The 22,461-nt window shown below is 47.7% G+C and overlaps 1 protein-coding gene across 5 annotated transcripts in view; it reads left to right on the top strand.

Annotated features, from left to right (window-relative positions):
- The first annotated feature begins 5,119 nt into the window (after positions 1-5,119).
- The window catches only part of LOC126278387 (protein Spindly-like), a 188,767-nt gene continuing 171,425 nt past the window's right edge, over positions 5,120-22,461 (top strand). For 3 of the 5 annotated variants that reach the window (XM_049978484.1, XM_049978483.1, XM_049978482.1), the window contains exons 1-2: positions 5,142-5,225; positions 5,791-5,964. In XM_049978484.1, the coding sequence (XP_049834441.1) occupies positions 5,220-5,225; positions 5,791-5,964 (180 nt within the window). In that variant the 5' untranslated portion in view covers positions 5,142-5,219. Of the gene's footprint in view, positions 5,226-5,790; positions 5,965-22,461 lie in introns of all 5 variants that reach the window. The other 2 variants (XM_049978480.1, XM_049978485.1) reach the window with 2 other exon arrangements.

Raw genomic sequence — 22,461 nt, 5'->3', positions numbered from 1 at the left:
ACTTAATTCGACCACATTTCATTATCTTAGTTTTGCTTTTGTTGATGTCCATCTTATATCCTCCCTTCAAGACACTGCTCATTACGTTAAACTACTGTTCCAAGTCTTTTGTTGTCTCTGACAGAATTACAATGTCATTGGCGAACCTCAAAGTTTTTATTTCTTCTCGATGGATTTTAATGCTTACTCTGAGTTTTTCTTTTGTTTCATTTACTGCTGGCTCAATATACAGATTGAATAACATTGGGGAGAGGCTACACCCTGTCTCACTCCCTTCCCAACCACAGCTTCCCTTTCATGTCCCTCGACTCTTATAACTGCCATCTGGTTTCTGTACAAATTGTAAATAGCCTTTCGCCACCTGTAGTTTACCCGTGCCACCTTCAGAATTTGAAAGAGAGTATTACAGTCAACATTGTCAAAAGCTTTCCCCAAGTCTACAAATGCTAGAAATGTAGGTTTTTCTTTTCTTAATCTAGCTTCTACGATAAGTCGTAGGGTCAGTATTGCCTCATGTGTTCCCATATTTCTATGGAATCCAAACTGATCTACCAATTTTTCCATTCGTCTGTAAAGAATTCGCGTTAGTATTTTGTAGCCATGACTTATTAAACTGATAATTTGGTAATTTTCATATCTGTCAACGCCTGCTTTCTTTGGGATTATAATTAGTATATTCTTCTTGAAGTCTGAGGGTATTTCGCGTGTCTCATACGTTTTGCTCACCAGATAGTATAGTTTTGTCAGGACTGGCTCTCCCAAGGCTGTCAGTAGTTCTAATGGAATGTTGTCTACTCCCGGGGCCTTGTTACGACTTAGGTCTTTCAGTGCTCTATCAGACTCTTCACGCAGAGTCATATCTCATATTTCACCTTCATCTACCTCCTCTTTCATCTCCATAATGTTGCCCTCAATTACATCGCCCTTGTAAATAACTGTTTTTCATCTTTGCTCTTTATATTCATAGAGGTGGTTCTCTTTCCTCCAAAGGTCTCATTAATTTTCCTGTAGGCAGTATCTGTCTTACACCTAGTGATATATGCCTCTACATCCTTACATTTGTCCTCTAGCTATCGCTGTTTAGCTATTTTTCACTTCCTGTCGATCTGATTTTTGAGAGGTTTGTATTCCTTTTTGCCTGCTTCATTTACTGCATTTTTATATTTTCTCCTTTCATCAATTGTATTCAGTATTTCTTCTGTCACCCAAGGATTTCTACTAGCCCTCGTATTTTTACCTTCTTGATCCTCTGCTGCCTTCACTATTTCATCCCTCAAAGCTACCCATTCATCTTCTACTGTATTTCCTTCCCCCATTCTTGTCAATTGTTCCCTTATGTTATCCCTGAATATCTATACAACCTCTGGTTTAGTCAGTTTATCGAGGTCCCATCTCCTTAAATTCCTACCTTTGTGCAGTATCTTCAGTTTCAATCTACAGTTCATAACCAATAGATTGTGGCCAGAGTCCACATTTGCCCCTGGAAATGTTTTGCATTTTAAAACCCGGTTCCTAAATCTCTGTCTTACCATTATGTAATCTATCTGATACCTGTCAGTATCTCCAGGCTTCTTCCATGTATACAACCTTCTTTCATGATTCTTAAACCAAGTGTTAGCTGTGATTAAGTTGTGCTCTGTGCAAAATTCTGCCAGGCGGCTTCCTCTTTCATTTTTTAGCCCCAATCCATAGTCACCTACTACGTTTCCTTCTCTCCCTTCTCCTACACTCGAATTCCAGTCACCCATGACTATTAAAGTTTCGTCTCCCTTCACTATCTGAATAATTTCTTTTATTTCATCATACATTTCTTCAATTTCTTCGTCATCTGCAGAGCTAGTTGGCATATAAACTTGTACTACTGTAGTAGGTGTGAGCTTCGTATTTATCTTGGCCACAATAATGCTTTCACTATGCTGTTTGTAGCAGCTTACCCGCATTCCTATTTTCCTATTCATTATTAAACCTACTCCTGCATTACCCCTATTTGATTTTGTATTTATAACCCTGTATTCACCTGACCACAAGTCTTGTTCCTCCTGCCACCAAACTTCGCTAATTCCCACTATATCTAATTTTAACCTATCCATTTTCCTTTTTAAATTTTGGTATCTAAGGGATCTGACATTCAATGCTCCAATCCATAGAACGCCAGTTTTCTTTCTCCTGATAACGACGTCCTCTTGAGTAGTTCCCGCCAGGAGATCCGAATGGGGGACTATTTTACCTCCGGAATATTTCATCCTACAGGAAGCCATCAACATTTATCCATACAGTAAAGCTGCTTGCCCTCGGAATAAATACGCCCGTAGTTTCCCCTTGCTTTCAGCAGTTCGCACTACCAGTGCAGCAAGACCGTTTCGGTTAGTGTTACAAGGCCAGATCAGCCAATCATCCAGACTGTGCTCCTGCAACTACTGAAAAGGCTGCGACCTCTGTTCAAGAACAAGAAGAAAACATATAAATCTTGAAGGCTGCGCTATATGACTATCACACATAAGTTTCCAATGGAGTGCCAACAAAAACATTTAACAAAACAAATTTTATGGGGTTTAAAGAGAGCTCATAACACTGTTCCTTTGGTAACTCTGGGTGCGATTTTAAGTAACAAATGAAAATACTGGTGTTTCGACTTTCTAAATTAGTTATAAAATGCAGATCCCTCTCTCTTTCTTTACCTCCTTGTGTAGTGTTTGAAGTATCTTTCTGTTCCAAATAATGACATTTTTTGTGTTTTGCACTTTTGTCTCCCTTCTCGAACTTACATTCTACCCCTGCAAGATGGAAACAATTTGAGTCCAATAAATGTCATTTTTTGAAAAAATTCGGACTCTGAAAATGATGTACAATCATTTTGTGAAGATCGCAATTATCGTGAAAAAAATGGTTTGGGATAGCCATGTGAGTTGAGACCACGTGATGTAAATTAACTTGATGAACTGTGACGTGATGGACAGTATGAATACAACTTGAAATGATGGGGAGCGATGGCCAGTATGAATTTGCCTTCAGTGACGATTGAATGTCATGTCAGAGTCACCAATTGGTTTGGGTTTAATGAAATCACTTTGTTGCAAAATTTGAAACTATGCAGTCCCTCATTTAACTTTTTATATGGATAGAACCAAGCAATGGAATAATTACAGAGTGCAAACACAAATTAAAGAGAGATTGTGTCAATGATAATGTCCAAAACAATCACTTGTATGCACAGCTCTGCATTTTACTTAACATTGCACCTTCCAAGCACTGCACTTCAAATCCATCTTTGATACTGAGAACGTGAAGTTACAAACGAACAGAAATCAGGAGTATTGTACAACATGTTTTAGCCATGCAAATACCAAAATGTGTTGTGGGGAATGAGAGATATTCTCCTTGCTTCAACAGCAGAATTTTAAATTTGCTCTTAAAGCGAAAAAGACCCGAGCACATATTTCAACCAAGCCAAGACTTATTAGTGAACAAAACTGAACATAGGCAAAATGTGTGCATGGAGATGCCTGCCTGCAGCGTTCAATAAATTTAAAAGTAAAATATATCTTCCGAGCTGGCAAAAATTCGAAAGAGGTTTTGGCATGATCGTTGAAGCCTGCAAACATTTAGTATTTACTGACACTACTAGTTTAGCAAAACTTCAGAATATTGAATCATCGATAATAACGAAAAAAATTTTAGATCACAACATGATTTTACGAGGGTAAGATGCTCAACACTAAAAAATAACCAAGTGGTGCAATTAATCAGCTATCACTCACAAGCAGCAGAAAACATTGAAAAATCCACAATCTGTCTGAGAATGGTTGATTATGATGGGAGTGCACCAGTCGCATGTTAATTTGCGGACAATTCATAACTATGGACTCAAAAGATTTCTTAATTAATTTTCCGACGAATCCTGCAGCATATGAGAAGCTATTAATGCTGACTTTAGGTAACATAGAAAAACAAAATACGTCACTTCGAAGTGGAAGTCTTTTTCTAAGTTTCTGTTATATGTAATTCACCAACCTATAGACTTACTGTATCTTCAAATTAACAAAGTCAGGACTGTGGTAGAGAATGGTCTGTTGACCATCCTAAAATGTTACATGTTATGATTATTCTCGCAGAAGTATATTAAAAGTGTTTTCAGTTTTTTGATAAAACATGTCAAGTTCTGTGTCGCAACGAGATCAAGTTAAATCGTATTGTAACCAGTTTTCTATATTATACGAGTAATTTTATTGTATGGTTACTTTATCACAGCCATGTTTAAGATTATTAAAATTATTTTGTGTTAAGAGAGAACATGAAAAACTCAATCTACGATGTGATATCCACGAAGGCGAATTGAAAACAGTACACACTATCGCCATGTGACTGTTCATGAAGCTGTGTCAACATCGGAATGATGAATACTGTCAAAATGTCGACACTTGACGCCATACGTTCAATATGTATTGAAATTGCTAAACATGTTTTAGGGCGATGAATATTGTTCGTCAATATTTGCAATACTGAGAAAACACTACTATAGTACTATATTGGAGCTCAATAGGTTGCCTAAAAAAAAAAGTCACACAACCGGTGAATAATTACTTTACTATCCATATTCCACACTTGACACATGTCAGATTTATTTCTCTCACAATATATCAAAGCGCACCATGTATCCAAGCTTACTAAATCTGTAATTTAACATTGACTGACAGAATAGTGAGTAGTCACCATGCATGTTAATATGCATCTAGAAATGCTCGTATCCTGTTACCCTCTGTGCACTTCGATATCAGATTCTAGAAATAAATCCGATACACGTCACATGAGAAATTTGACTAATAAAATCATTTTGCGCCTGCTTTGCTACTTTCCTGACGCATCCTATTCACCTCCAATACAGTACTACAGAATAATGAAATTACTGCCTTCTACTAGATTTCGTGTCTCATCTATATTAACAATACGTTAATACGCGCCCTTAGTCAGTCAATATATTGTATGTTCGGCAATATTATTGACTGTGTGAGGCCTCCTTTGGATTGCCGCATCCAGAGCTCCAATTTTTCTGCACTCACAGACATACATTTCTATGTCTGTGGTTCCACAGTAGTCAGTGGTGTTGAAAGGAATGTCTTTCATTAATAAAATCTTTGGATGACGTTATCGTTTGGTGGTTACATTTGAACTTCGTTGTTTAGTGACTTAGCGTTGTTGTGACATTTGATTCATAACAGGATATGGAGGTAAAATTTTGTTTATGTGATGTGCTTCGGATGACCATAGAGAATAATTTTGTGCTACTTAATTTGGAGACTAGGTAGTTGTGTGTATAAGGATTTCAAAGTTTAGAAAATAATTGTCGGAACTTGCTTGTTAATAATATAACTTTATCAATGAAAATTATTAGACTTTAGTATGTTAAATATTATCATAATTGTACAAGTCTCAGTGCGCGAGATTAAATTAAGTCAAGTTAAACCTAAAAAAGAGCAATTCTGCAGCTGTCACCACAACCAGTATTTCAGAGTTCGGTCCACTTCCACGTACTGACCATTCCACGCCATCTGCGTTAGTGAAAGGCTTGTAAAGCCACTTGATTTTTGGAGGGATGTGGGGTGTGGTATCATCATCTTTAGTGAGGGAAGAAAGACTTAGAAAATTCCTATTTCATTGTGTGAAGTGAAGACTACATTTAAGGCCATTAACCTACTTTCTTTGCTAAATCATTGACCTCTGAAATCGGGTGGCATGTTTTCTTTTTTATATCTTGTGGTTTTAATTTGTTTTTAATTTCTGTTACCTGCATAGGAACAACAGCATGAAGTTCACAGGCTATGTTTACAGTTATCCAATTTAAAACATGAGAATGAAGGAATGCAGAATGTTATTACACCTTTAGAGGTGGAAAATGAGGAGCAAGATAAACTGGAAGCAAGCACTGAGAAGGTACACGAGACAGAACTAGCTGAACTGAGTAAAGAGGTGAGTGCCTGATGTTTCAACACAGTAGCGTATTTCATGGTTTTTTTTTTTGCAACATCTTTATCACGACCGAGTGAAGTAGCGTAGTGATTAGCATGCTGGAGTTAAGGTCGGAGTAACGATAGTTGAAAGCTATGTCTGGCCATCCTTATTTGTAACAAATTTCAAAATGAAAAGGTATGAAACATTCTAACGACCCGACGGGTTGAAATGTGCATGTCAATGGAATCAATGAAAACCTCGTAGCTCCATCTGTCTGTGAAAGCTTCGTAATTCCAGTAACCACTAACTCCATTATCAAAGAGAGGTTTGAAACTACATTGATTTCTCTAATTGTCAATAACTAGGTTTCTACTGTATGGTTACACATGTAGAAAACTGGAGTTATGAAGTTTTCGTTGTCTACCATTAATATGCTGCTTTTGGGTAACATAGTGAGGCATCTAGGAATGTGAATGTGGTGCATTGCCTTCCCAAAAAATTCAAAGCTGTGCACTAGGCAGGCAAGGTGACGTTCACAAAGTTTTTCAATGTGCGAGGTCAAATACTCAGTCATGGAAAAACCATTAACAAGGTAACACTCTTGTTGGATTGCATTATGGTGAACAAATTAGAATGGGTTGCTCAACAATCTACGCCGCTGACGGTATGGCTATTCAAAGCCTGCTACCCTCTCAACTCGGTGAATTGCAGGGGGTAGAAAGAGGAACTGCTAAATTATATTGACTGAAAGCTTGAGGACTCTGCTGACATATGATTAGTGTGTAAACCAAGTTGGTTGATTTTGCGCTTCGACGTTCGGAACCAGTCGGGTCTTATGCAGAGACAGCTGTGAGTAAAGCTCTGGTAAAGTTTGGCAGTGTTGAAATATGTTGCCAAACTATTTGGCCGAGGGGACAGTTGTAACATTGGTTGTGATTATAAAAGTTTTGCTGAAAACTTACGGTGCATGATATTGGTGGCTTCACCAGTTTTGCTTTTCATGCCACACATGGCTCCATTCTCCATGTATAAAGTTTCAGTAGCATTAATTCAATAAATAGAATTAAAGTACAATGATTTCATATAAATTTCAAATTAATAGAAATATAGTTGTATCAAATGTTGTCCGGTGCGTGAAAAGATTAGTTCATCAGGTCTGCGTCAGCCTGTTGTGAATACCATTACTGAACAATTAGACTTGTGTGTGTCGGTGAGTGGTCTTATTGGAATGAGGTCACTGTACTGGTACAGCCCACTGAAACCATCATACTGGATGAGTACCAGGGCTCCCCCTTGCATGGCCTGTGAATGCTCAGATGTCCTGGCACTGAAATCTGTCTGTGGTGCAGTGTGTTATGTTCGGCATATCTTGAATATATTCATGTTACACTTGCAACATGTCAACAAACAATAAAGTTCAAAAAAGATATGGTAGCAAGATGGTGTGGATCTTAAATAAATAAATAAATAATAATGCTTTCCTTGTGCTAATGAGGTTCAGAATTGAGACTAAAGATCAGAGTGATAAGACTTGCTGATGGCGTTGCTATTCTCTATGAAAGTGAGGAAGAATTACAGTGCCTGTTGAATCAAATGAGTCATCTGCTAAGCGCATAGCATTTATTTAGAATAAATCAAATAGACGAAAGTATGTGGTAGTAGAAATGAGATCTGCAATGAACCTACGGAAATTGTGGACTACATAGCAGACAGAGGTGGAATTCTGCTGCCTAGGAGGCATAAGAAGAAGATACATGCATTTTTTTCTAGTATTAGTCATTGGTCTTAATTTGAGAAAGAAATACCTTAGAATCTACATTTGTAATGCAACATTACATCCCCCCTGCGGGTTCGGGGGTACGAATAGGCCCGCGGTATTCCTGCCTGTCGTAAGAGGCGACTAAAAGGAGTCTTCAAAGTTTCGGCCTTATGTGATGGTCCCCACTTGGGTTTGACCTGCCATTTTCAAAATTTCCGTTGTTAGTGCGTGCCATTTGGGGAAGGACGCCTTATGTGGTGTTTTTCTATTGGTCCATCGTGCACCTCCATATTACATGCTATCTATTGTCGTGTGGAGGGATTTACACACCATGTCTTCTGGGTTGCCTCCTCGTCTTGTGCGCAATCCCCTTCTTAGCGCCCACGGCAAATGTGGACCCTTTCAACACCTAAAATCCAGCACGGTAGCCAGTCCGTTGTGGTGGGGTCGTCAAGTACCCTCTTGGTGGTAGCCCCCTGACCACGCAGGGATCGCACTACAGATGCCAGAGCTGTTTCCTCCCCATGCATGCCAAGGAGTATGTGCCCATCTTGTCTGGGGCACGGGGACTCCGGGCAATGGGATATCGGCCAGGTACCCGTTGCTTTGGCTGGGTGGCGCCCTTGGGGAGAGCCCTCATTCGGAGTAGGTGGCATCTGGGCGGATGTGGCGCAATGAAGCGCAATAAATCTCAGCAAGCTGGTGGCCGCACTGCCACCAGCGTCTCTAAGCGAGGTAAAATTGAATTCGATGCTGCACAATATGATCCTCAGTCGTTCCCCTCGTTGGCTGCGCCATGGGAGGGACGCAGATCTTTTGCCAAGCAAGAGCCTTATGTACCACAATACCTTGTCTGCAGCAGAAGTGATGGTGACTCCTTTCTTTCGACAAAGCCTATGTTTTTTTTGGAACACCTGGAGGATAAGTTTGGGGAAGTGGCGGGTTTGTCTAAAATGAGGAATGGGTCCATCCTCCTCAAGACGGCCTCCCCAGCCCAGTCACGGGCGTTGCTCTTGTGTGATAAGCTGGGAGACGTCCCTGTTACCGTCACTCCCCACAGTAGCTTAAATATGGTCCAGGGGATCATTTACCATCGCGACCTCTTGTTACAGTCCGATGACGAGCTGAGAGCTGACTTGGAACGACGTGGTGTGCATTTTGTCCGTCGTGTGCATAGAGGACCCAAGACCAACAGGGTGGCCACCGGTGCCTTTATCTTGGCCTTCGAGGGTGCTGTATTGCCTGAGAAGGTCAAGGTAATGGTTTACCGTTGTGACGTCAAGCCATACGTCCCTCCCCCGATGCGGTGCTTCCAGTGCTGGAAGTTTGGGCATATGTCCTCCCGTTGCCCATCCAGTGCCACATGTCGAGATTGCGGACGCCCCTCCCATCCCGATTCTCCATGTGCGCCTCCGCCTGTCTGTCAACTGTGGGGAACACCACTCTCCATGCTCGCCGGACTGCCCCGTTCTTCATAAGGAGCGGAAGATTATGGAATTTAAGACCCTGGACCGGCTTACTTATCGCGAGGCAAAACTGAAATTTGAAAGGTTGCATCCTGTCCCTCTTCAAACTTCTTATGCTGCAGCTACATTATCGTCGCCCTCGCGGGTGGCAGTTGTCGCCTCCTCTGTGCCGCCTTCAGTTGGCCCTCGGGGCCGTCCATCTCTGTCTGCCCCCCTTGTGTCTGGGGGCAAGCCTTCCTCTGTTGCCCCCTTAGTAGTTGGGGGCAAACCCCCTTCTGTCACTCCCCCCGCACATGCTTCAGGAGTGACATGTGCTCCAAAACCAGGGGGCTCGATCCCTCCCCCTCCCCCTTCTCTGCCGGCGTCGTCTCTGCCGGCTCCTCTCTCGCGGAAGGGGTCCCTCGGGGCCCTCCCTTCTTCCGTTTCTTCTGCTACCCCGCCGGATGTCAGCCAGTGGCTGAAGGTTCATCCACCTGCTGGTCGTAGGGCTTCTGCGTCGTCGTCAGCCTCTGACGCTCCTTCAGAGAAACTCTCCCAGCCCTCTAAGCCAAAGGACAGACGCGAGAAGAAGGACCGGAACGTGTCCAAGAAGAAGGACGCTCCGGCAGTTTCAGTACCGCCTGCTGTCAATAGCTCTGGCTCTGGGGATGCGGTGGAGATCCTCGCCTCTGCCGCGGATCTCACCCTCACGGAACCCTCGGGGACGTCTCCTATGGACACAGCTGGCTCTCGCTCGGTGGCGGCCGTTGACTCTGCGGCGCCGTCTGCCTCTTAGTGGACTTAACGCCCTCCCAGTCCCTTCCTGCTTCCATTCTCCAGTGGAATTGCGGCAGTTATTTCCGCCACCTGCCTGAGCTCCGGATGCTTTTGAGTGTTTCCCCTGTTCTGTGCATTGCTCTTCAGGAAACTTGGTTTCCAGCAATGCGGACCCCTGCCCTTCGCGGTTATCGGGGATACTATAAGAACCGCGCTGACTGTCAACGAGCTTCAGGTGGAGTTTGCCTCTTTGTTCACCACTCTGTCTGTAGCTCACCAGTACCCCTTCTGACGCCTTTAGAGGCAGTCGCTGTCAGGATTGAGCTCTCGCCGGCTATTACTGTTTGCTCTGTTTACGTTCCTCCGTATGGGCAACTCCCTCGACATGTCTTGGCTGCGCTGCTGGCTCAACTCCCGCCGCCATTGCTGCTTCTGGGCGATTTCAATGCAAACAACCCTCTATGGGGTGGGACTGTCTCCGATGACCGTGGTCGCGCTGTGGAGCATGTGTTGGCTCAGCTCGACCTTAGCCTCTTGAACACCGGTGCTCCCACGCATTTCAGTGTGGCCCATGGCTCGTTCTTGGCCATCGATCTCTCTCTTTGCAGCCCCGGACTTCTCCCATCCCTTCACTGGAGAGTGCATCCTGACCTGTGTGGTAGTGACCATTTTCCCATCTATTTGTCACTGCCCCAGTGTCATTCTTCTGGTCGCCTGCCCCGCTGGGCTCTCAACAGGGCTGACTTGCCGGCTTTTACTTCCGCTGCCACCATTGCTTCTCTCCCACAGGGTGACATTGACGAGGTGGTCCGTGTCTTGACCTCGTCAATTATTTCTGCGGCCGAGACTGCCATCCCTCGCTCTTCTGGACTCCCTCGGAGGAAGTCTGTCCCCTGGTGGTCGCCGGAGATTGCTGAGGCTATTCTCGACCGTAGGCGGGCTCTCCAGCGTCATAAGCGGCACCCGTCTCTGGAGACCCTCATCGCCTTTAAGAAGCTCCGTGCCTTGGCCCGTCGTCTTATTGCACGGCGTAAGCAGGAATTCTGGGAGAGGTACATTTCATCCTTGGGCTCCCGTGTCTCCCCGTCGCTCGTGTGGTCCCGCATCCGGCGGATTTATGGATACCAGACCCCTATGGGTGTCCCTGGAATCTCCCTGGATGGCGCTGTCTGCACGGACGCCGCCACCATTGCTGACCACCTTGCCACGCACTTTGCTACGAGCTCTGCGACTGCAACTTACCCTCCTGCCTTTCGCTCTCTAAAGGAGCGCGCCGAGCGGACACCGTTATCGTTCCACACACGTCGTTCTGAAAAATACAATGCTCCTTTCAGCGAGAGGGAATTCCTCGCTGCCCTCGCCAATTGCCCTGATACAGTGCCAGGACCGGACTGCATCCACGCGCAGATGCTGAAGCATCTCTCCAGGGACTGCCAGAGACACATCCTCACCATCTTTAACCGCATTTGGAGCGAGGGCGTGTTCCCGTCGCAATGGCGAGAGGGTGTTATCGTTCCCATCTTGAAGCCCGTTGCGGACCCTCTGGCGGTGGACGGCTATCGCCCCATTACACTAACCAATGTTTTGTGCAAATTGCTCGAACGTATGGTGGGGCGGCGTTTGTGTTGGGTCCTTGAGTCGCGCGGTCTCCTCGCTCCATCCCAGGGTGGCTTCCGTCAGGGCCGGTCTGCTGCGGACAATTTGGTGCGGCTGGAATCTGCTATCCGTACGGCCTTTTCCCGCCGTCAGCATCTCGTTGCTGTATTTTTTGATCTGCGGAAGGCATATGACACAACATGGAGGCATCACATCCTTGCTACGTTGCGCGAGTGGGGTCTTCGTGGTCAGCTTCCAGCTTTTCTTCAAAACTTTTTATTGCACCGCTCTTTCCGGGTGCAAGTCGGTGCCGCCTCTAGTTCATCTTATATACAGGAAAATGGGGTCCCGCAGGGCTCGGTATTGAGCGTTTCCTTATTTCTAGTGGCCATTAATGGTCTGGCTGCAGCTGTGGGGTCGTCGGTGTCTCCTTCTTTGTATGCCGACGACTTCTGCATCTCATTTAGCTCAACGACTACGGGAGTCGCCGAACGCAGGCTGCAAGCAGCCGTTCGCAAGGCGGCATCATGGGCTCTGACTCATGGATTTCAGTTCTCTGCGGCCAAGACTCGAGATATGCACTTCTGCAGGCGTCGGACGGTCCACCCTCATCCGGAACTTTACCTCGACGGTCACCTACTTGAAGTGGTGGACACAAGCCGCTTCTTAGGACTCGTCTTTGATGCCCGGCTCACATGGGTTCCTCATATTACTCAGCTGAAGCAAAAGTGCTGGCAGCACCTCAACGCCCTCCGCTGCCTGAGCCATGCATCTTGGGGTGCAGATCGCAGCACGCTGTTGCGATTGTACAGAGCCCTTGTGCAGTCCAGGCTTGATTATGGGAGCCTGGCCTATGGGTCTGCATCGCCCTCAGTGTTGACGTTGTTGGACCCCATACACCACTGTGGGGTTCGGCTTGCAACTGGTGCTTTCCGTACGAGCCCCGTGGATAGTCTGCTGGTGGAGGCCGGGGTTCCCCCGCTGCGGATTCGCCGCCACCGACTGCTCGCCGACTATGCTGTCCATGTGCATTGCTCACCGGGCCATCCCAATCATCGCCTGCTTTTCCCTGCCAGGGTCCTCCCTCTGCCCGACCGGCGACCTAGGTCTGGGCTTTCCATTGCTGTCCGTGTCCAGTCCCTGCTGTCGGAACTGGGGTCGTTCCCTCTTCTGCCGCCCTTTCGGGCCTGTGCACCCACGCCTCCCTGGTGTATGGTCCGTCCGTCCGCCTGGACTTGGCACGGGAACCCAAGGACTCGGTTCCGCATGTGGCCCTCCGTCACCGTTTTCTTGCGCTCGTCGCCTCGTTTTCAGGCTGTGAGCCTGTCTACACTGATGGTTCCCTGGTGGATGGTCGTCCTGCCTACGCTTTTGCTCACGCTGCCCATGTTGAACAGCGCTCCTTGCCGGCTGGCTGCAGTATTTTTACTGCAGAGCTGGTGGCCATATTGCGCGCTCTTGAGCATATGCGTTCCTGCTCAGGTACGTCCATCGTCATCTGCAGTGACTCCCTGAGCAGCCTCCAGGCTATCGACCGCTGCTATACCTCTTGTCCTCTGGTATCCTTTATTCAGGAGTCTGTTTTTGCCATTACCCGCTCTGGTCGTTCGGTGGTCTTTGTTTGGACGCCAGGTCACGTTGGCATCCCGGGGAATGAACGTGTCGACAGGCTGGCCAAAGGGGCGGTCGACGCCTCCACTTTGGCGATCGGCCTCCCGGCTCGTGATTTGCAGCTGGCGTTGCGCCGTAAGGTGCTTCAGATGTGGCGTGACGAGTGGCGTAGCCTGACTTCTCCGAATAAACTGCGGGCTGTCAAGGAGACGACCGATGTGTGGCAGTCCTCCCTGCGGGCTTCTCGCAGGGACTCTGTCATCCTGTGTCGGCTCCGCATCGGCCATACCTACCTGACGCACGGACATCTTTTGCGTCAGGAGGATCCCCCCCTGTGTCAGTGTGGGTCCCGGTTGATGGTCGCCCATATTTTGTTGGAGTGTCCCCGCCTGCGCACCCTCCGGCAGACTTTTAATCTCCCGGGCACGTTGCCTTTGGTTTTATGCGACGATGCCTCCATGGCTGACGACGTTTTAAATTTTATCCGTGGTAGTCCTTTTTATGGTTCCATTTAGGGGGGACCTGTCCCTTTCCCTTTCTGTGTATCTTGTCCTCGAGTGTCTCATTGGTTGCAGATTTTAATGTGTGTATTCGGATGGTTGACTCTTTCCCAATTTTTGTACCCATGGTCAGTCAACCAGTCTCCGACCCTCTTATTTTCTTCCGTTTCTTTCTGTCCAGTGTTCGTCTGTACTCTTCTTGTCTCTAGTGTTCGCTGACACATTGGTGTTCTTTCAGTGACTGGGGGGAGGAGCGTCTCCTCCCCCCTTGGGGTTTTACCTGTTCCGTAAATTTTGTTTCACCGGTTTTTTGGAATGGGGGACTGATGACCTTAGCTGTTTAGTCCCCCTTAAACATCCCAACAACAACAACAACAACAACAACATTACATGGAAGCATATTACAGGAAATGAAATTGCGCCCTCAAGACTGCTTTGACCTTCCCCCTGAGGTCGGCATTCCATGTCATGGGGGTGTCATGTTGCTCATACAGGATGACATTCATAGTCATCCCATCTCCCTGACGACCCATCTTCAAGCTGTTGCAGTTCGCCTTTTCCTTCCCCGCCTGACTTTTCCCCTCTGTACCTTAAACCTCCATTATTTGATGGCACCAGGGCAGACTTCCTTCAGCTTATTGGGCAGCTTCCTCCCCCATTTTTGCTACTGGGTGACTTTAATACTCATCAACCCCTTTGGGGTTCTCCCAGGACCTGTCAGAGGAGTTCCCTCTTGCCTGACCTCCTTAACCAACTTAACCTTTTTTGCCTTAACACTGGAGCACCTACTTTCCTTTCCAACTCCTTGCACACCTATCCCGATTTGAACCTATTCTTTTGCACTGCCCAGCTTGCCCCTCGTCTTGAGTGGTCCATTCTTTCTGACACCTACCTGAGTGACCATTTCCCATGTGCTCTCTGTTTGCTGACTCCTGCCGCATCTACGTGAACATCCAAATGGCACCTTACTTTGGCTGACTGGCAGCTTTACTTTTCCCTTGGTGACTTTCAGAGAACAATGTTTCCCCAGTTGTTACGACCAAGTGGACTACCTCACCAACATTATCCTTACTGCTGCAGAATGTTCCGTTCCTTGCACTTCCTCTTCACCACATCGTGTCCCAGTCCCTTGGTGGACTGAGGTATGCCGCGATACAATTCACACACAGAGATGTGCTCTCTGCATTTTTAACTGCATTAATTATAAACAGATGCGTGCAAAGTGTCATGTTCTTCGAGGTAGCAAATGAGCTAGCTGGACTTAATTCGCTAGTGCTTTTAACAGTTCCACCCCTTCCTGCATCATGTGAGCCACCCTCCGACGACTCTCTGGGACAAGATCCATTCCCCCATTTCTGGCCTGCCAGTAGCAGGCAGCACTATCGTGGACCCTATTGTTATTTCCATCTCGGGCCACCATTTTGCGGAAGTTTCTTGCTCTTCCCACTATCATCCTGCCTTCCTCTACCAGAAATGAGTGGAGGAGACTCGGGCAATACCCTTCTCTTCTCTGAATCGTGAGTGCTACAATGCTGCCTTTGCTACAAGGGACCTCGATCATGCTCTCAGTTCATACTGATCCTTTGCCCCAGCATCGAACGCGGTCCACGTTCAAATGTTGCAGCACCTTTCTCTTGCGAGCAAGCACTTTCTGCTTCACACATGCAACCACATCTGGACAGAGGGCACATTTCCCAGAAACTGGCGTGAAGCCACCGTCATACCCATACATAAGCCCGGTAAGGACAAATACCTTCCTTCTAGTTACTGCCCCATCTCTTACCAGCTGTGTTTGCAAGGTGATGGAACATATTATTCATGCCCGGCTGGTATGGTGGCTCAAGTTTCGCAACGTCATGAATGGTTTTCTGCGGAAATCGCAGACTGTGACCCTGCCAGGATTTCGAGGAGGCGAATGACACCTGCTGGAGAACTAGTATCATCTTTACTCTTTACATGTGGGGCTTCTGTAGCTGCCTGCCGTATTTCCTTCAGGAATTTTTATAGACAGAGTATTCAAGGTATGTGTGGGTCCTGCCTTGTCGGACACCTTTGTCCAGGAAAACAGTGTGCCTCAGGGTTCCGTCCTGAGCATCGTCCTCTTTGCTATCGCCGGTAACCCTAGAATGGCCTGTTTCCCGCCGACATCTCCAGCTCCCTTTTTGTTGATGATTTTACCATCTATTGCAGTTCTCCACAGTCCTATCTCACTGAGCAGCATCTTCCGCATTGTCTTGATCGTCTTTAGTCCTGGAGGATCAACAATGGATTTCGCTTTTCCACTGACACAACCCTCTGTATGAATTTCTGGCGGTGCAGTTGGTTCCCCCTGCGGGTTTGGGGGTAAGAACATGCCTGCGGTATTCCTGCCTGTCGTAAGAGGTGACTAAAAGGAGACTCAAACGTTTCAGCCCTTATGTGATGGTCCCCTCTTGGATGTGATGACCATAGTTCAAAATTATTCTGAAGGGCGAGCCAATTGGGGAATGGTGCCTTACTTGGTGCGTTGAGTCCATCATGCATTGAGACCTGTAGCCAGCTTATTTGTCATTGCATTGCAGTCCCACTCACTCTCCATCTCTTGGGTGAGGATACATTCCTGGGTGCGATTTCCGCCATGCACTCTGCAGTGTCCCTTTTTGCACTGACGACGACCGTGGACCACTCGTCACCTAATATCCAGCACGGTAGCCAGTCCTTTGTGGTGGGACTGCCATGTACACTGTTGGCTGTAGCCCCCTAACATCACAGGGATCACTCTACTGATGCCTGCACCGTTAACTTCCCACGTATGCCAAGGAGTAGATGCCTATCTCCCTGGGGCATTGGGACTGCCAGGTGGCCCTTGCTGTGGCGCCCGTGGGGAGGGCCTTTGGTCTGAGTAGGTGGCATCAGGGTGGATGACACACGATGAAGTGTAGCACATCTCTTGCTGGTGGCCAACCACCAGCAGTCTCTTGAGTGTTCGAGGGCTCACTTTAATGCACACATGTATGACCCCAAATCGTTCGCCTCCCTGGCCACACTATGGGAGGAACGAAAGGCCATGAATGACAGCAAGACATATTCACCCCAGTATCTAGTCTGTACGAGAGCTGATGGGGAGTCCTTTGTGTCCATGAAGCATCAGTTCTCTCTAGGGAATTTAGAGGACAAGTCGGAGAGGTGGAGGGCTTGTCAAAAATGCAGTCCGGGTCAGTCTTACTACAAACAGCATCCTCTGCCCAGTCACGAGCATTACTTCCTTGTAAGAAGCTGGGAGATGTTTCTGTTACTATCACGCCCCACAAAAGCTTAAGTATGGTCCAGGGCATTATCTTCCACAGGGACCTTCTTTTACAGTCCGTTGAAGAGCTGCGCGCCAACTTAGAGTGACAAGGTGTCCATTATATCTGGTGCATCCACTGGGGTCTGAGGGATAATCAGGTTGCCACCGATGCCTTCATCTTGGCCTTCGAGGGTGACCCATTACCCATGAAGGTGATGTCTATCACTGTGATGTTAAGCCATATATTCCTCCCCTGATGCGGTGCTTCAAGTGTTGAAAGTTCGGCCATATATTTTACCGCTGTGCTTCCAGCGTCATATGTCGCGATTGTGGTAGTCCATCCCGTCCCGATACTCCATGTGCCCCGCCTCCCATCTGTGTCAACTGCGGAGAGCACCATCCCCTTTGCTCACCGGACTGTAAGATTCTACAGAAGGAACAGCAAATAATGGAATACAAGACCTTGGACCAACTGACCTACACTGAGGCTAAACGGAAATTTGAACGACTTCATCGCGTGTGCATGACATCATCTTATGCTGCCATTGTCACTCCTGTTACATGTCCATCCGTTGCACCATATACAGTCAGCTCTCAGAGCCGAAGGACCACACCTGCCCCTTTGATGGTGGGGGGGGGGGGGGCTCTTCTCTCCCTGTTGCTCCCACACCACCTACCTCGGGAGCAGCAACCCCTCCCATCGGGGGCACCAGTACCCACTTCTAAGCTGGAGAAGCGTAAGTCTTCTTTGCCTTCTCTCGCTAGGAAGGGATCCCTTGGGTCGCTCCTTTCCCAGGTTCCTACAAGTGGCAATCCAGACACCCGCCAGGGACTGAAGAAGCCGCAGGTAGCTGGTCATAGGGCTTCACGGTCCTCTTCAGTCCCGGAGACTGAATCAAAGAAGCCCTCCTGGCAAGAACAACCAAAGGAACAGCGTGAGAAATCAAAGACACCTAAGACCAAGGAAATTGTGGTGGCACCCACTCCACCGCTGCCTACAAGTCCTGCATCTGAGGATGCAGTGGAGATTCTGGCGTCCGCTGAGGATCTAGATCTCACTGGTCCCTCAGACATGGATGTCGCTCCTGTCGGTACTCAGTCAGTGGCAGCAGGTGACCCAGCGGTATAATCTGCCTCCTTGGTCCCTTCATGCCTTTCTTGGCCGTGGACAATGTCATCCTCCAGTGGAACTGCAGCGGTTTTTTCCCACCATCTTGCTGAGCTCTGACAACTTCTCAGCCCTCACCCTTTCCTCTGCATTGCTCTTGAGGAAAGTTGGTTTCCAACAAGGCGAACCTGTGCCCTCTGTGGCTATCGTGGTTATTAAAAGAACCGGGCAGCTTATTATAGGGTATCTGGTGGCATCTGCATCTACGTACTTCACTCTTTTTACAGCGAGTCTGTCCCTCTACAAACACCTTTAGAGGCTGTCGCTGTTCGGGTGTGGACGCCTCAGGCTGTTACTGTCTGCAGTCTCTATCTTCCACCGGATGGTGATGTCCCACAGCATGTCATGTCCTGGCTGTGCTGATAGACCAATTGCTGCCACCTTTTTTGTTACTGGGCGACTTCAATGCCCATAACCCTCTTGTCCGGTGGATCAGTGGCAACAGGCCGAGGCAGCATCATTGAGCAAGTATTGTCACGGTTCGACCTTTCTCTTTTAAATACTGGTGCCTTCACACATTTTAGTGTGGCACATAGCATGTACTCAGTATCGACCTAGCCTATTACCATCTGTCCAGTCCAATGGAGTGTGCATTATGACTTGGGCGGGTAGTGACCACTTTCCGATCTCTCTGTCACTGCCACAGCGTCACTCTTCTGGGTGCCCCTGCAGATGGGCTATGAATAAGGCTGACTGGGACTTATTCCCTTCCATTGCCACTATTGAGCCTCTTTCCAATGACGCCATTGATGTGGTTGTTCACTCGGTCACCACCGTCGTGATTACTGCAGCAGAATATGCCATTCTCCGTTCTTCTGGGTCCCTGGGTGCCTTGTTGGTCGCTCGAGATCACCGAGGTGATTAAAAATTGGAACACATCATTACCTTTAAACAGCTCCGTGCCCGAACCTCCCGCCTCATTCGCCAACGTAAACAGGAGTGCTGTCTCCACCATTGGCCTCCGTACCTCTCCATCGCAGGTTTGGGCCAAGATCAGGTGACTATGGCTTTCGGACCCCTGTCAGCTTACCTGCACTTTCACTGAATGGAACGGTCTGTACTGACTCCGACACAATTGCAAACTGCTTAGCGGAGAATTTTCCTCAGAGTTCTGCTTCTGTGAATTTTCCACTGGCCTTCCGCTCCCTGAAAGAGCGGTTGGAACTTCGGAGCCTTTCATTTCACACGCGCCACGCTGAATCGTACAATGCTCAGTCAGTGAGTGGGAATTCCAAATTTTCCTAGCCACTTGCCCTGATAAGGCTCCCAGGCAAGATTGCATCCACTGTCAGATGCTCAAACACCTCTCGGTGGACTACCAGTGATGCCTCCTAGACCTTTTCAACCGTATCTAGATTGAGAACAAGTTCCTGTCGCAATGGTGGGAAAGCATTGTAATCCCCGTGTTGAAACCTGGCAAGAACCTCTGGAGGTGGATAGCTACCGCCCCATTAGCCTCACCAACATTCTTTGTAAGTTGCTTGAACGCATGGTGAACGGGAGATTGAGTTGGCTACTTGAGTCTCGGGGGCCTTCTGGCTATGTCTCGGGGTGCATTCCGTAAGGGCCGCTCTGCCACCAATAATCTGGTGTGCCTCGAGCCTGCCATCCATACAGCTTTTGTACGCTTCATAGTTGGGGTCTTCAGCGTCTGCTCCCGATTTTCATACAAAATTTTCTGTCACATCGTTCCTTCTGCATGCAAGTTGCGGCCTCCCATAGTTCCTCCCAAGTTCAGGAGAATGGCGTACCGCAAGGATCTGTCTTAAGTGTCTGCCTTTTTTTAATTGCAATTAATGGGCTCGCTGTGGCGGTGTGAATGTCTGTCTCAGCTTCCTTGTATGCTGACGACTGCTGCCTATTTGTTAGCTCCACTGTCATTGCAGCTGCTGAACGGCAACTGCAGGGTACTATCCGCAAGGTGCAGTCTTGGGCTGTAGCGCATGGCTTCCAGTTTTCGGCTGCCAAGACCTGTGTTATCCATTTCTGCTGTCGACACACTGTTCACCCTGAGCCACGGCTTTATCTTGACGGCAAACCTCTTGCTGTGGTGGAGACATATCAACTTTTGGGATTGGCTTTTTGATACTCAGTTGACTTGGCTCCCTCATATTCAGCAGCTTAAACATATGTGCTGACGACATCTTAACGCTCTCCGTTGCTTGCATCACACCAGCTGGGCTGCTGATCGGTCTACCCTTCTATGGCTGTACAAGGCGTTAATTTAGTCCTGTCTAGATTATGGGAGCCCGGCTTATGGTTCAGAATCCCCTTCCGCATTGCAGTTGCTGGACTCCATCCTTCACAGCAGGATCAGACTCGCCACTGGAGCTTTCTGGACAAGACTTGTCAACAGCATAGTTGTAGAGGCAGGTGTCCCTCCATTGCGGTTCCGGTGCCGATTACTGGCCACTTATGCTACACATGTTCATAGCTTGCCCGGGCATCCCAATTATCATCTCCTGTTCCCTCAGTTGGTCCTCCGTCTTCTGGAACGGTGGCCCCGTTCAGGGTGTAAGATTGCGGTTCGCGTCAGAGCTCTTCTTTCTGGGTTTGAGGTTTTCCCTCTTCCACCTCTTTCCTGGGCCCCTCTGCGTATACCTCTGTGGCATGTGCCCCACCCATGCCTTCGGCTCAATTTGGCACAGGGCCCGAAGGACTCAGTCACTCCTGAGGCCCTCTGCCGCTGCTTTCTTTCAATCTTTGACACATTTCAAGGCTCTGACGTTGTCTATACTGATGGTTTGATAGCTGCTGGTCATATCGATTATGCCCTTACTCTAGGGGATCATTATGAACAACACTCATTGACGGCTGGCTGCAGTGTTTTCACTGCCGAGCTGGTCGCCATCTGCCGTGCCCTAGAGTATATCCACTCCTGTTCAGGTGAGACCTTTGTTATCTGTAGTGACTCCCTGAGTGGTTTACGAGCTATCCACCAGTGTTTCCCACGCTCTCATCTGGTGATGGCTATCCAGGAGTCCCTCCATACTCTTGCCCTTTGTGGCCGCTCTGTGGTCTTTGTGAGGACCTTGGGTCATGTTGGCATCCCAGGAATGAACGTGTAAACATGCTAGCCAAACAGGCTGTCGGTGCACCAGCCTTGGAGATTCTCCTTTCGGAGAGTGACCTCAGGTCAGTTTTGCGACAGAAGGTACTTCGCATGTGGGGTGAAGATTGGCACCCTCTTCCTTCACCCAACAAACTTTTATTAAGGAGGCTACCGGTGCGTGGCGCTCCTCCTTGTGCGTCTCTTGCAAGGTCTCTGTTGTCCTCTTCCGGCTGCGCATTGGCCACACTTCGATGACACACAGATATTAATGGCACCCTGAAGACCCACTTTTATGTCACTGCGGGTTAGCTTTGACCGTGGTCCACATCTTGTTGGACTGCCCACTTTTAACTCCGCTCTGGCAGATGTTTGCGCTGCCTGATACGCTTCCAGCACTTTTATCAGATGACGTTGCAATGGCAAATTTAGTTTGAGTTTTATTCGTGCAGGGGGTTTTTATAGCTTGATCTGAGTGTTTGTCCTTTTTTTTGTGTTGAGTCTGGCCTTTGGCCTACGATTTTAGACTGGGGTTTTTAGTGCGTTTTTTGGTGGTTGGCTTTTCCTTTTTTGTTTCTGTGGTCGGGCAACCACTGTCACACTTCCATATTTCTGGTCTCTGTCTGTCTGTTTCTTGTGCTGTGTCGTCTCTTGTCTTCTCCATTGTTTGTTGTTATTCTTTGTGGGTGTTTAAAGTTAGTGGAAAAAGAGACTGATGGCCCTAGTAGTCTGGTCCCTTCAATTCCACAACCAACCAACCGCAGTTGGTTTCTCCCACCATTTTTAACATCTTTGGCCTTTTGTCCTTCTACAAAATCGGGCTCATGCTCGATAGGAAACTCTTAGTCCTCCCATGTGTGTTACCTGGCAGCCTGCTGTATGCAGTTCCTCAATAGTGCTTCCTGGGGTGCTGATCGAACCACCCTCCTCTGTTTGTACCGCTCCCTTGTGCGTTCGAAACTCGATGATGGGTGCTTTGTTTATGCGCCTGTGCTCCCATCCCTCATACGCTATCTCGACACTATCCATCTTTGTGGCATCAGTTTGGCCATGGGCACCATTTACACCAGTCCGGTTGAGAGTCTGTATGCTGACACTGCTGAACTACCGTTGTGACTTTCTTCTCAGCATGTATGCATGCCGTTTGTGTACTCTGTGTGGCCATCCGTTCTATGCCTCCTCCTTTGATCGTCAGTATGGAGCTCGTCCTTCTTATGTGTTACCTCGTAGAGTCCGCTTTCTGCACTTGCTACGGCGGCCTAACTTCACACTATCTGCACGTTTTCTGGTGGATCTGAACCCTTCACCACCTTGACTTCGTTAAGTGTCCCATGTTAACTTT

This window comes from Schistocerca gregaria, chromosome 6 (genome assembly GCF_023897955.1).
Source record: "Schistocerca gregaria isolate iqSchGreg1 chromosome 6, iqSchGreg1.2, whole genome shotgun sequence".
Lineage (NCBI taxonomy): Eukaryota > Metazoa > Arthropoda > Insecta > Orthoptera > Acrididae > Schistocerca > Schistocerca gregaria.
The sequence above is the reverse complement of the archived record's forward strand: the minus strand, read 5'-3'. Positions and strand labels throughout refer to the sequence as shown.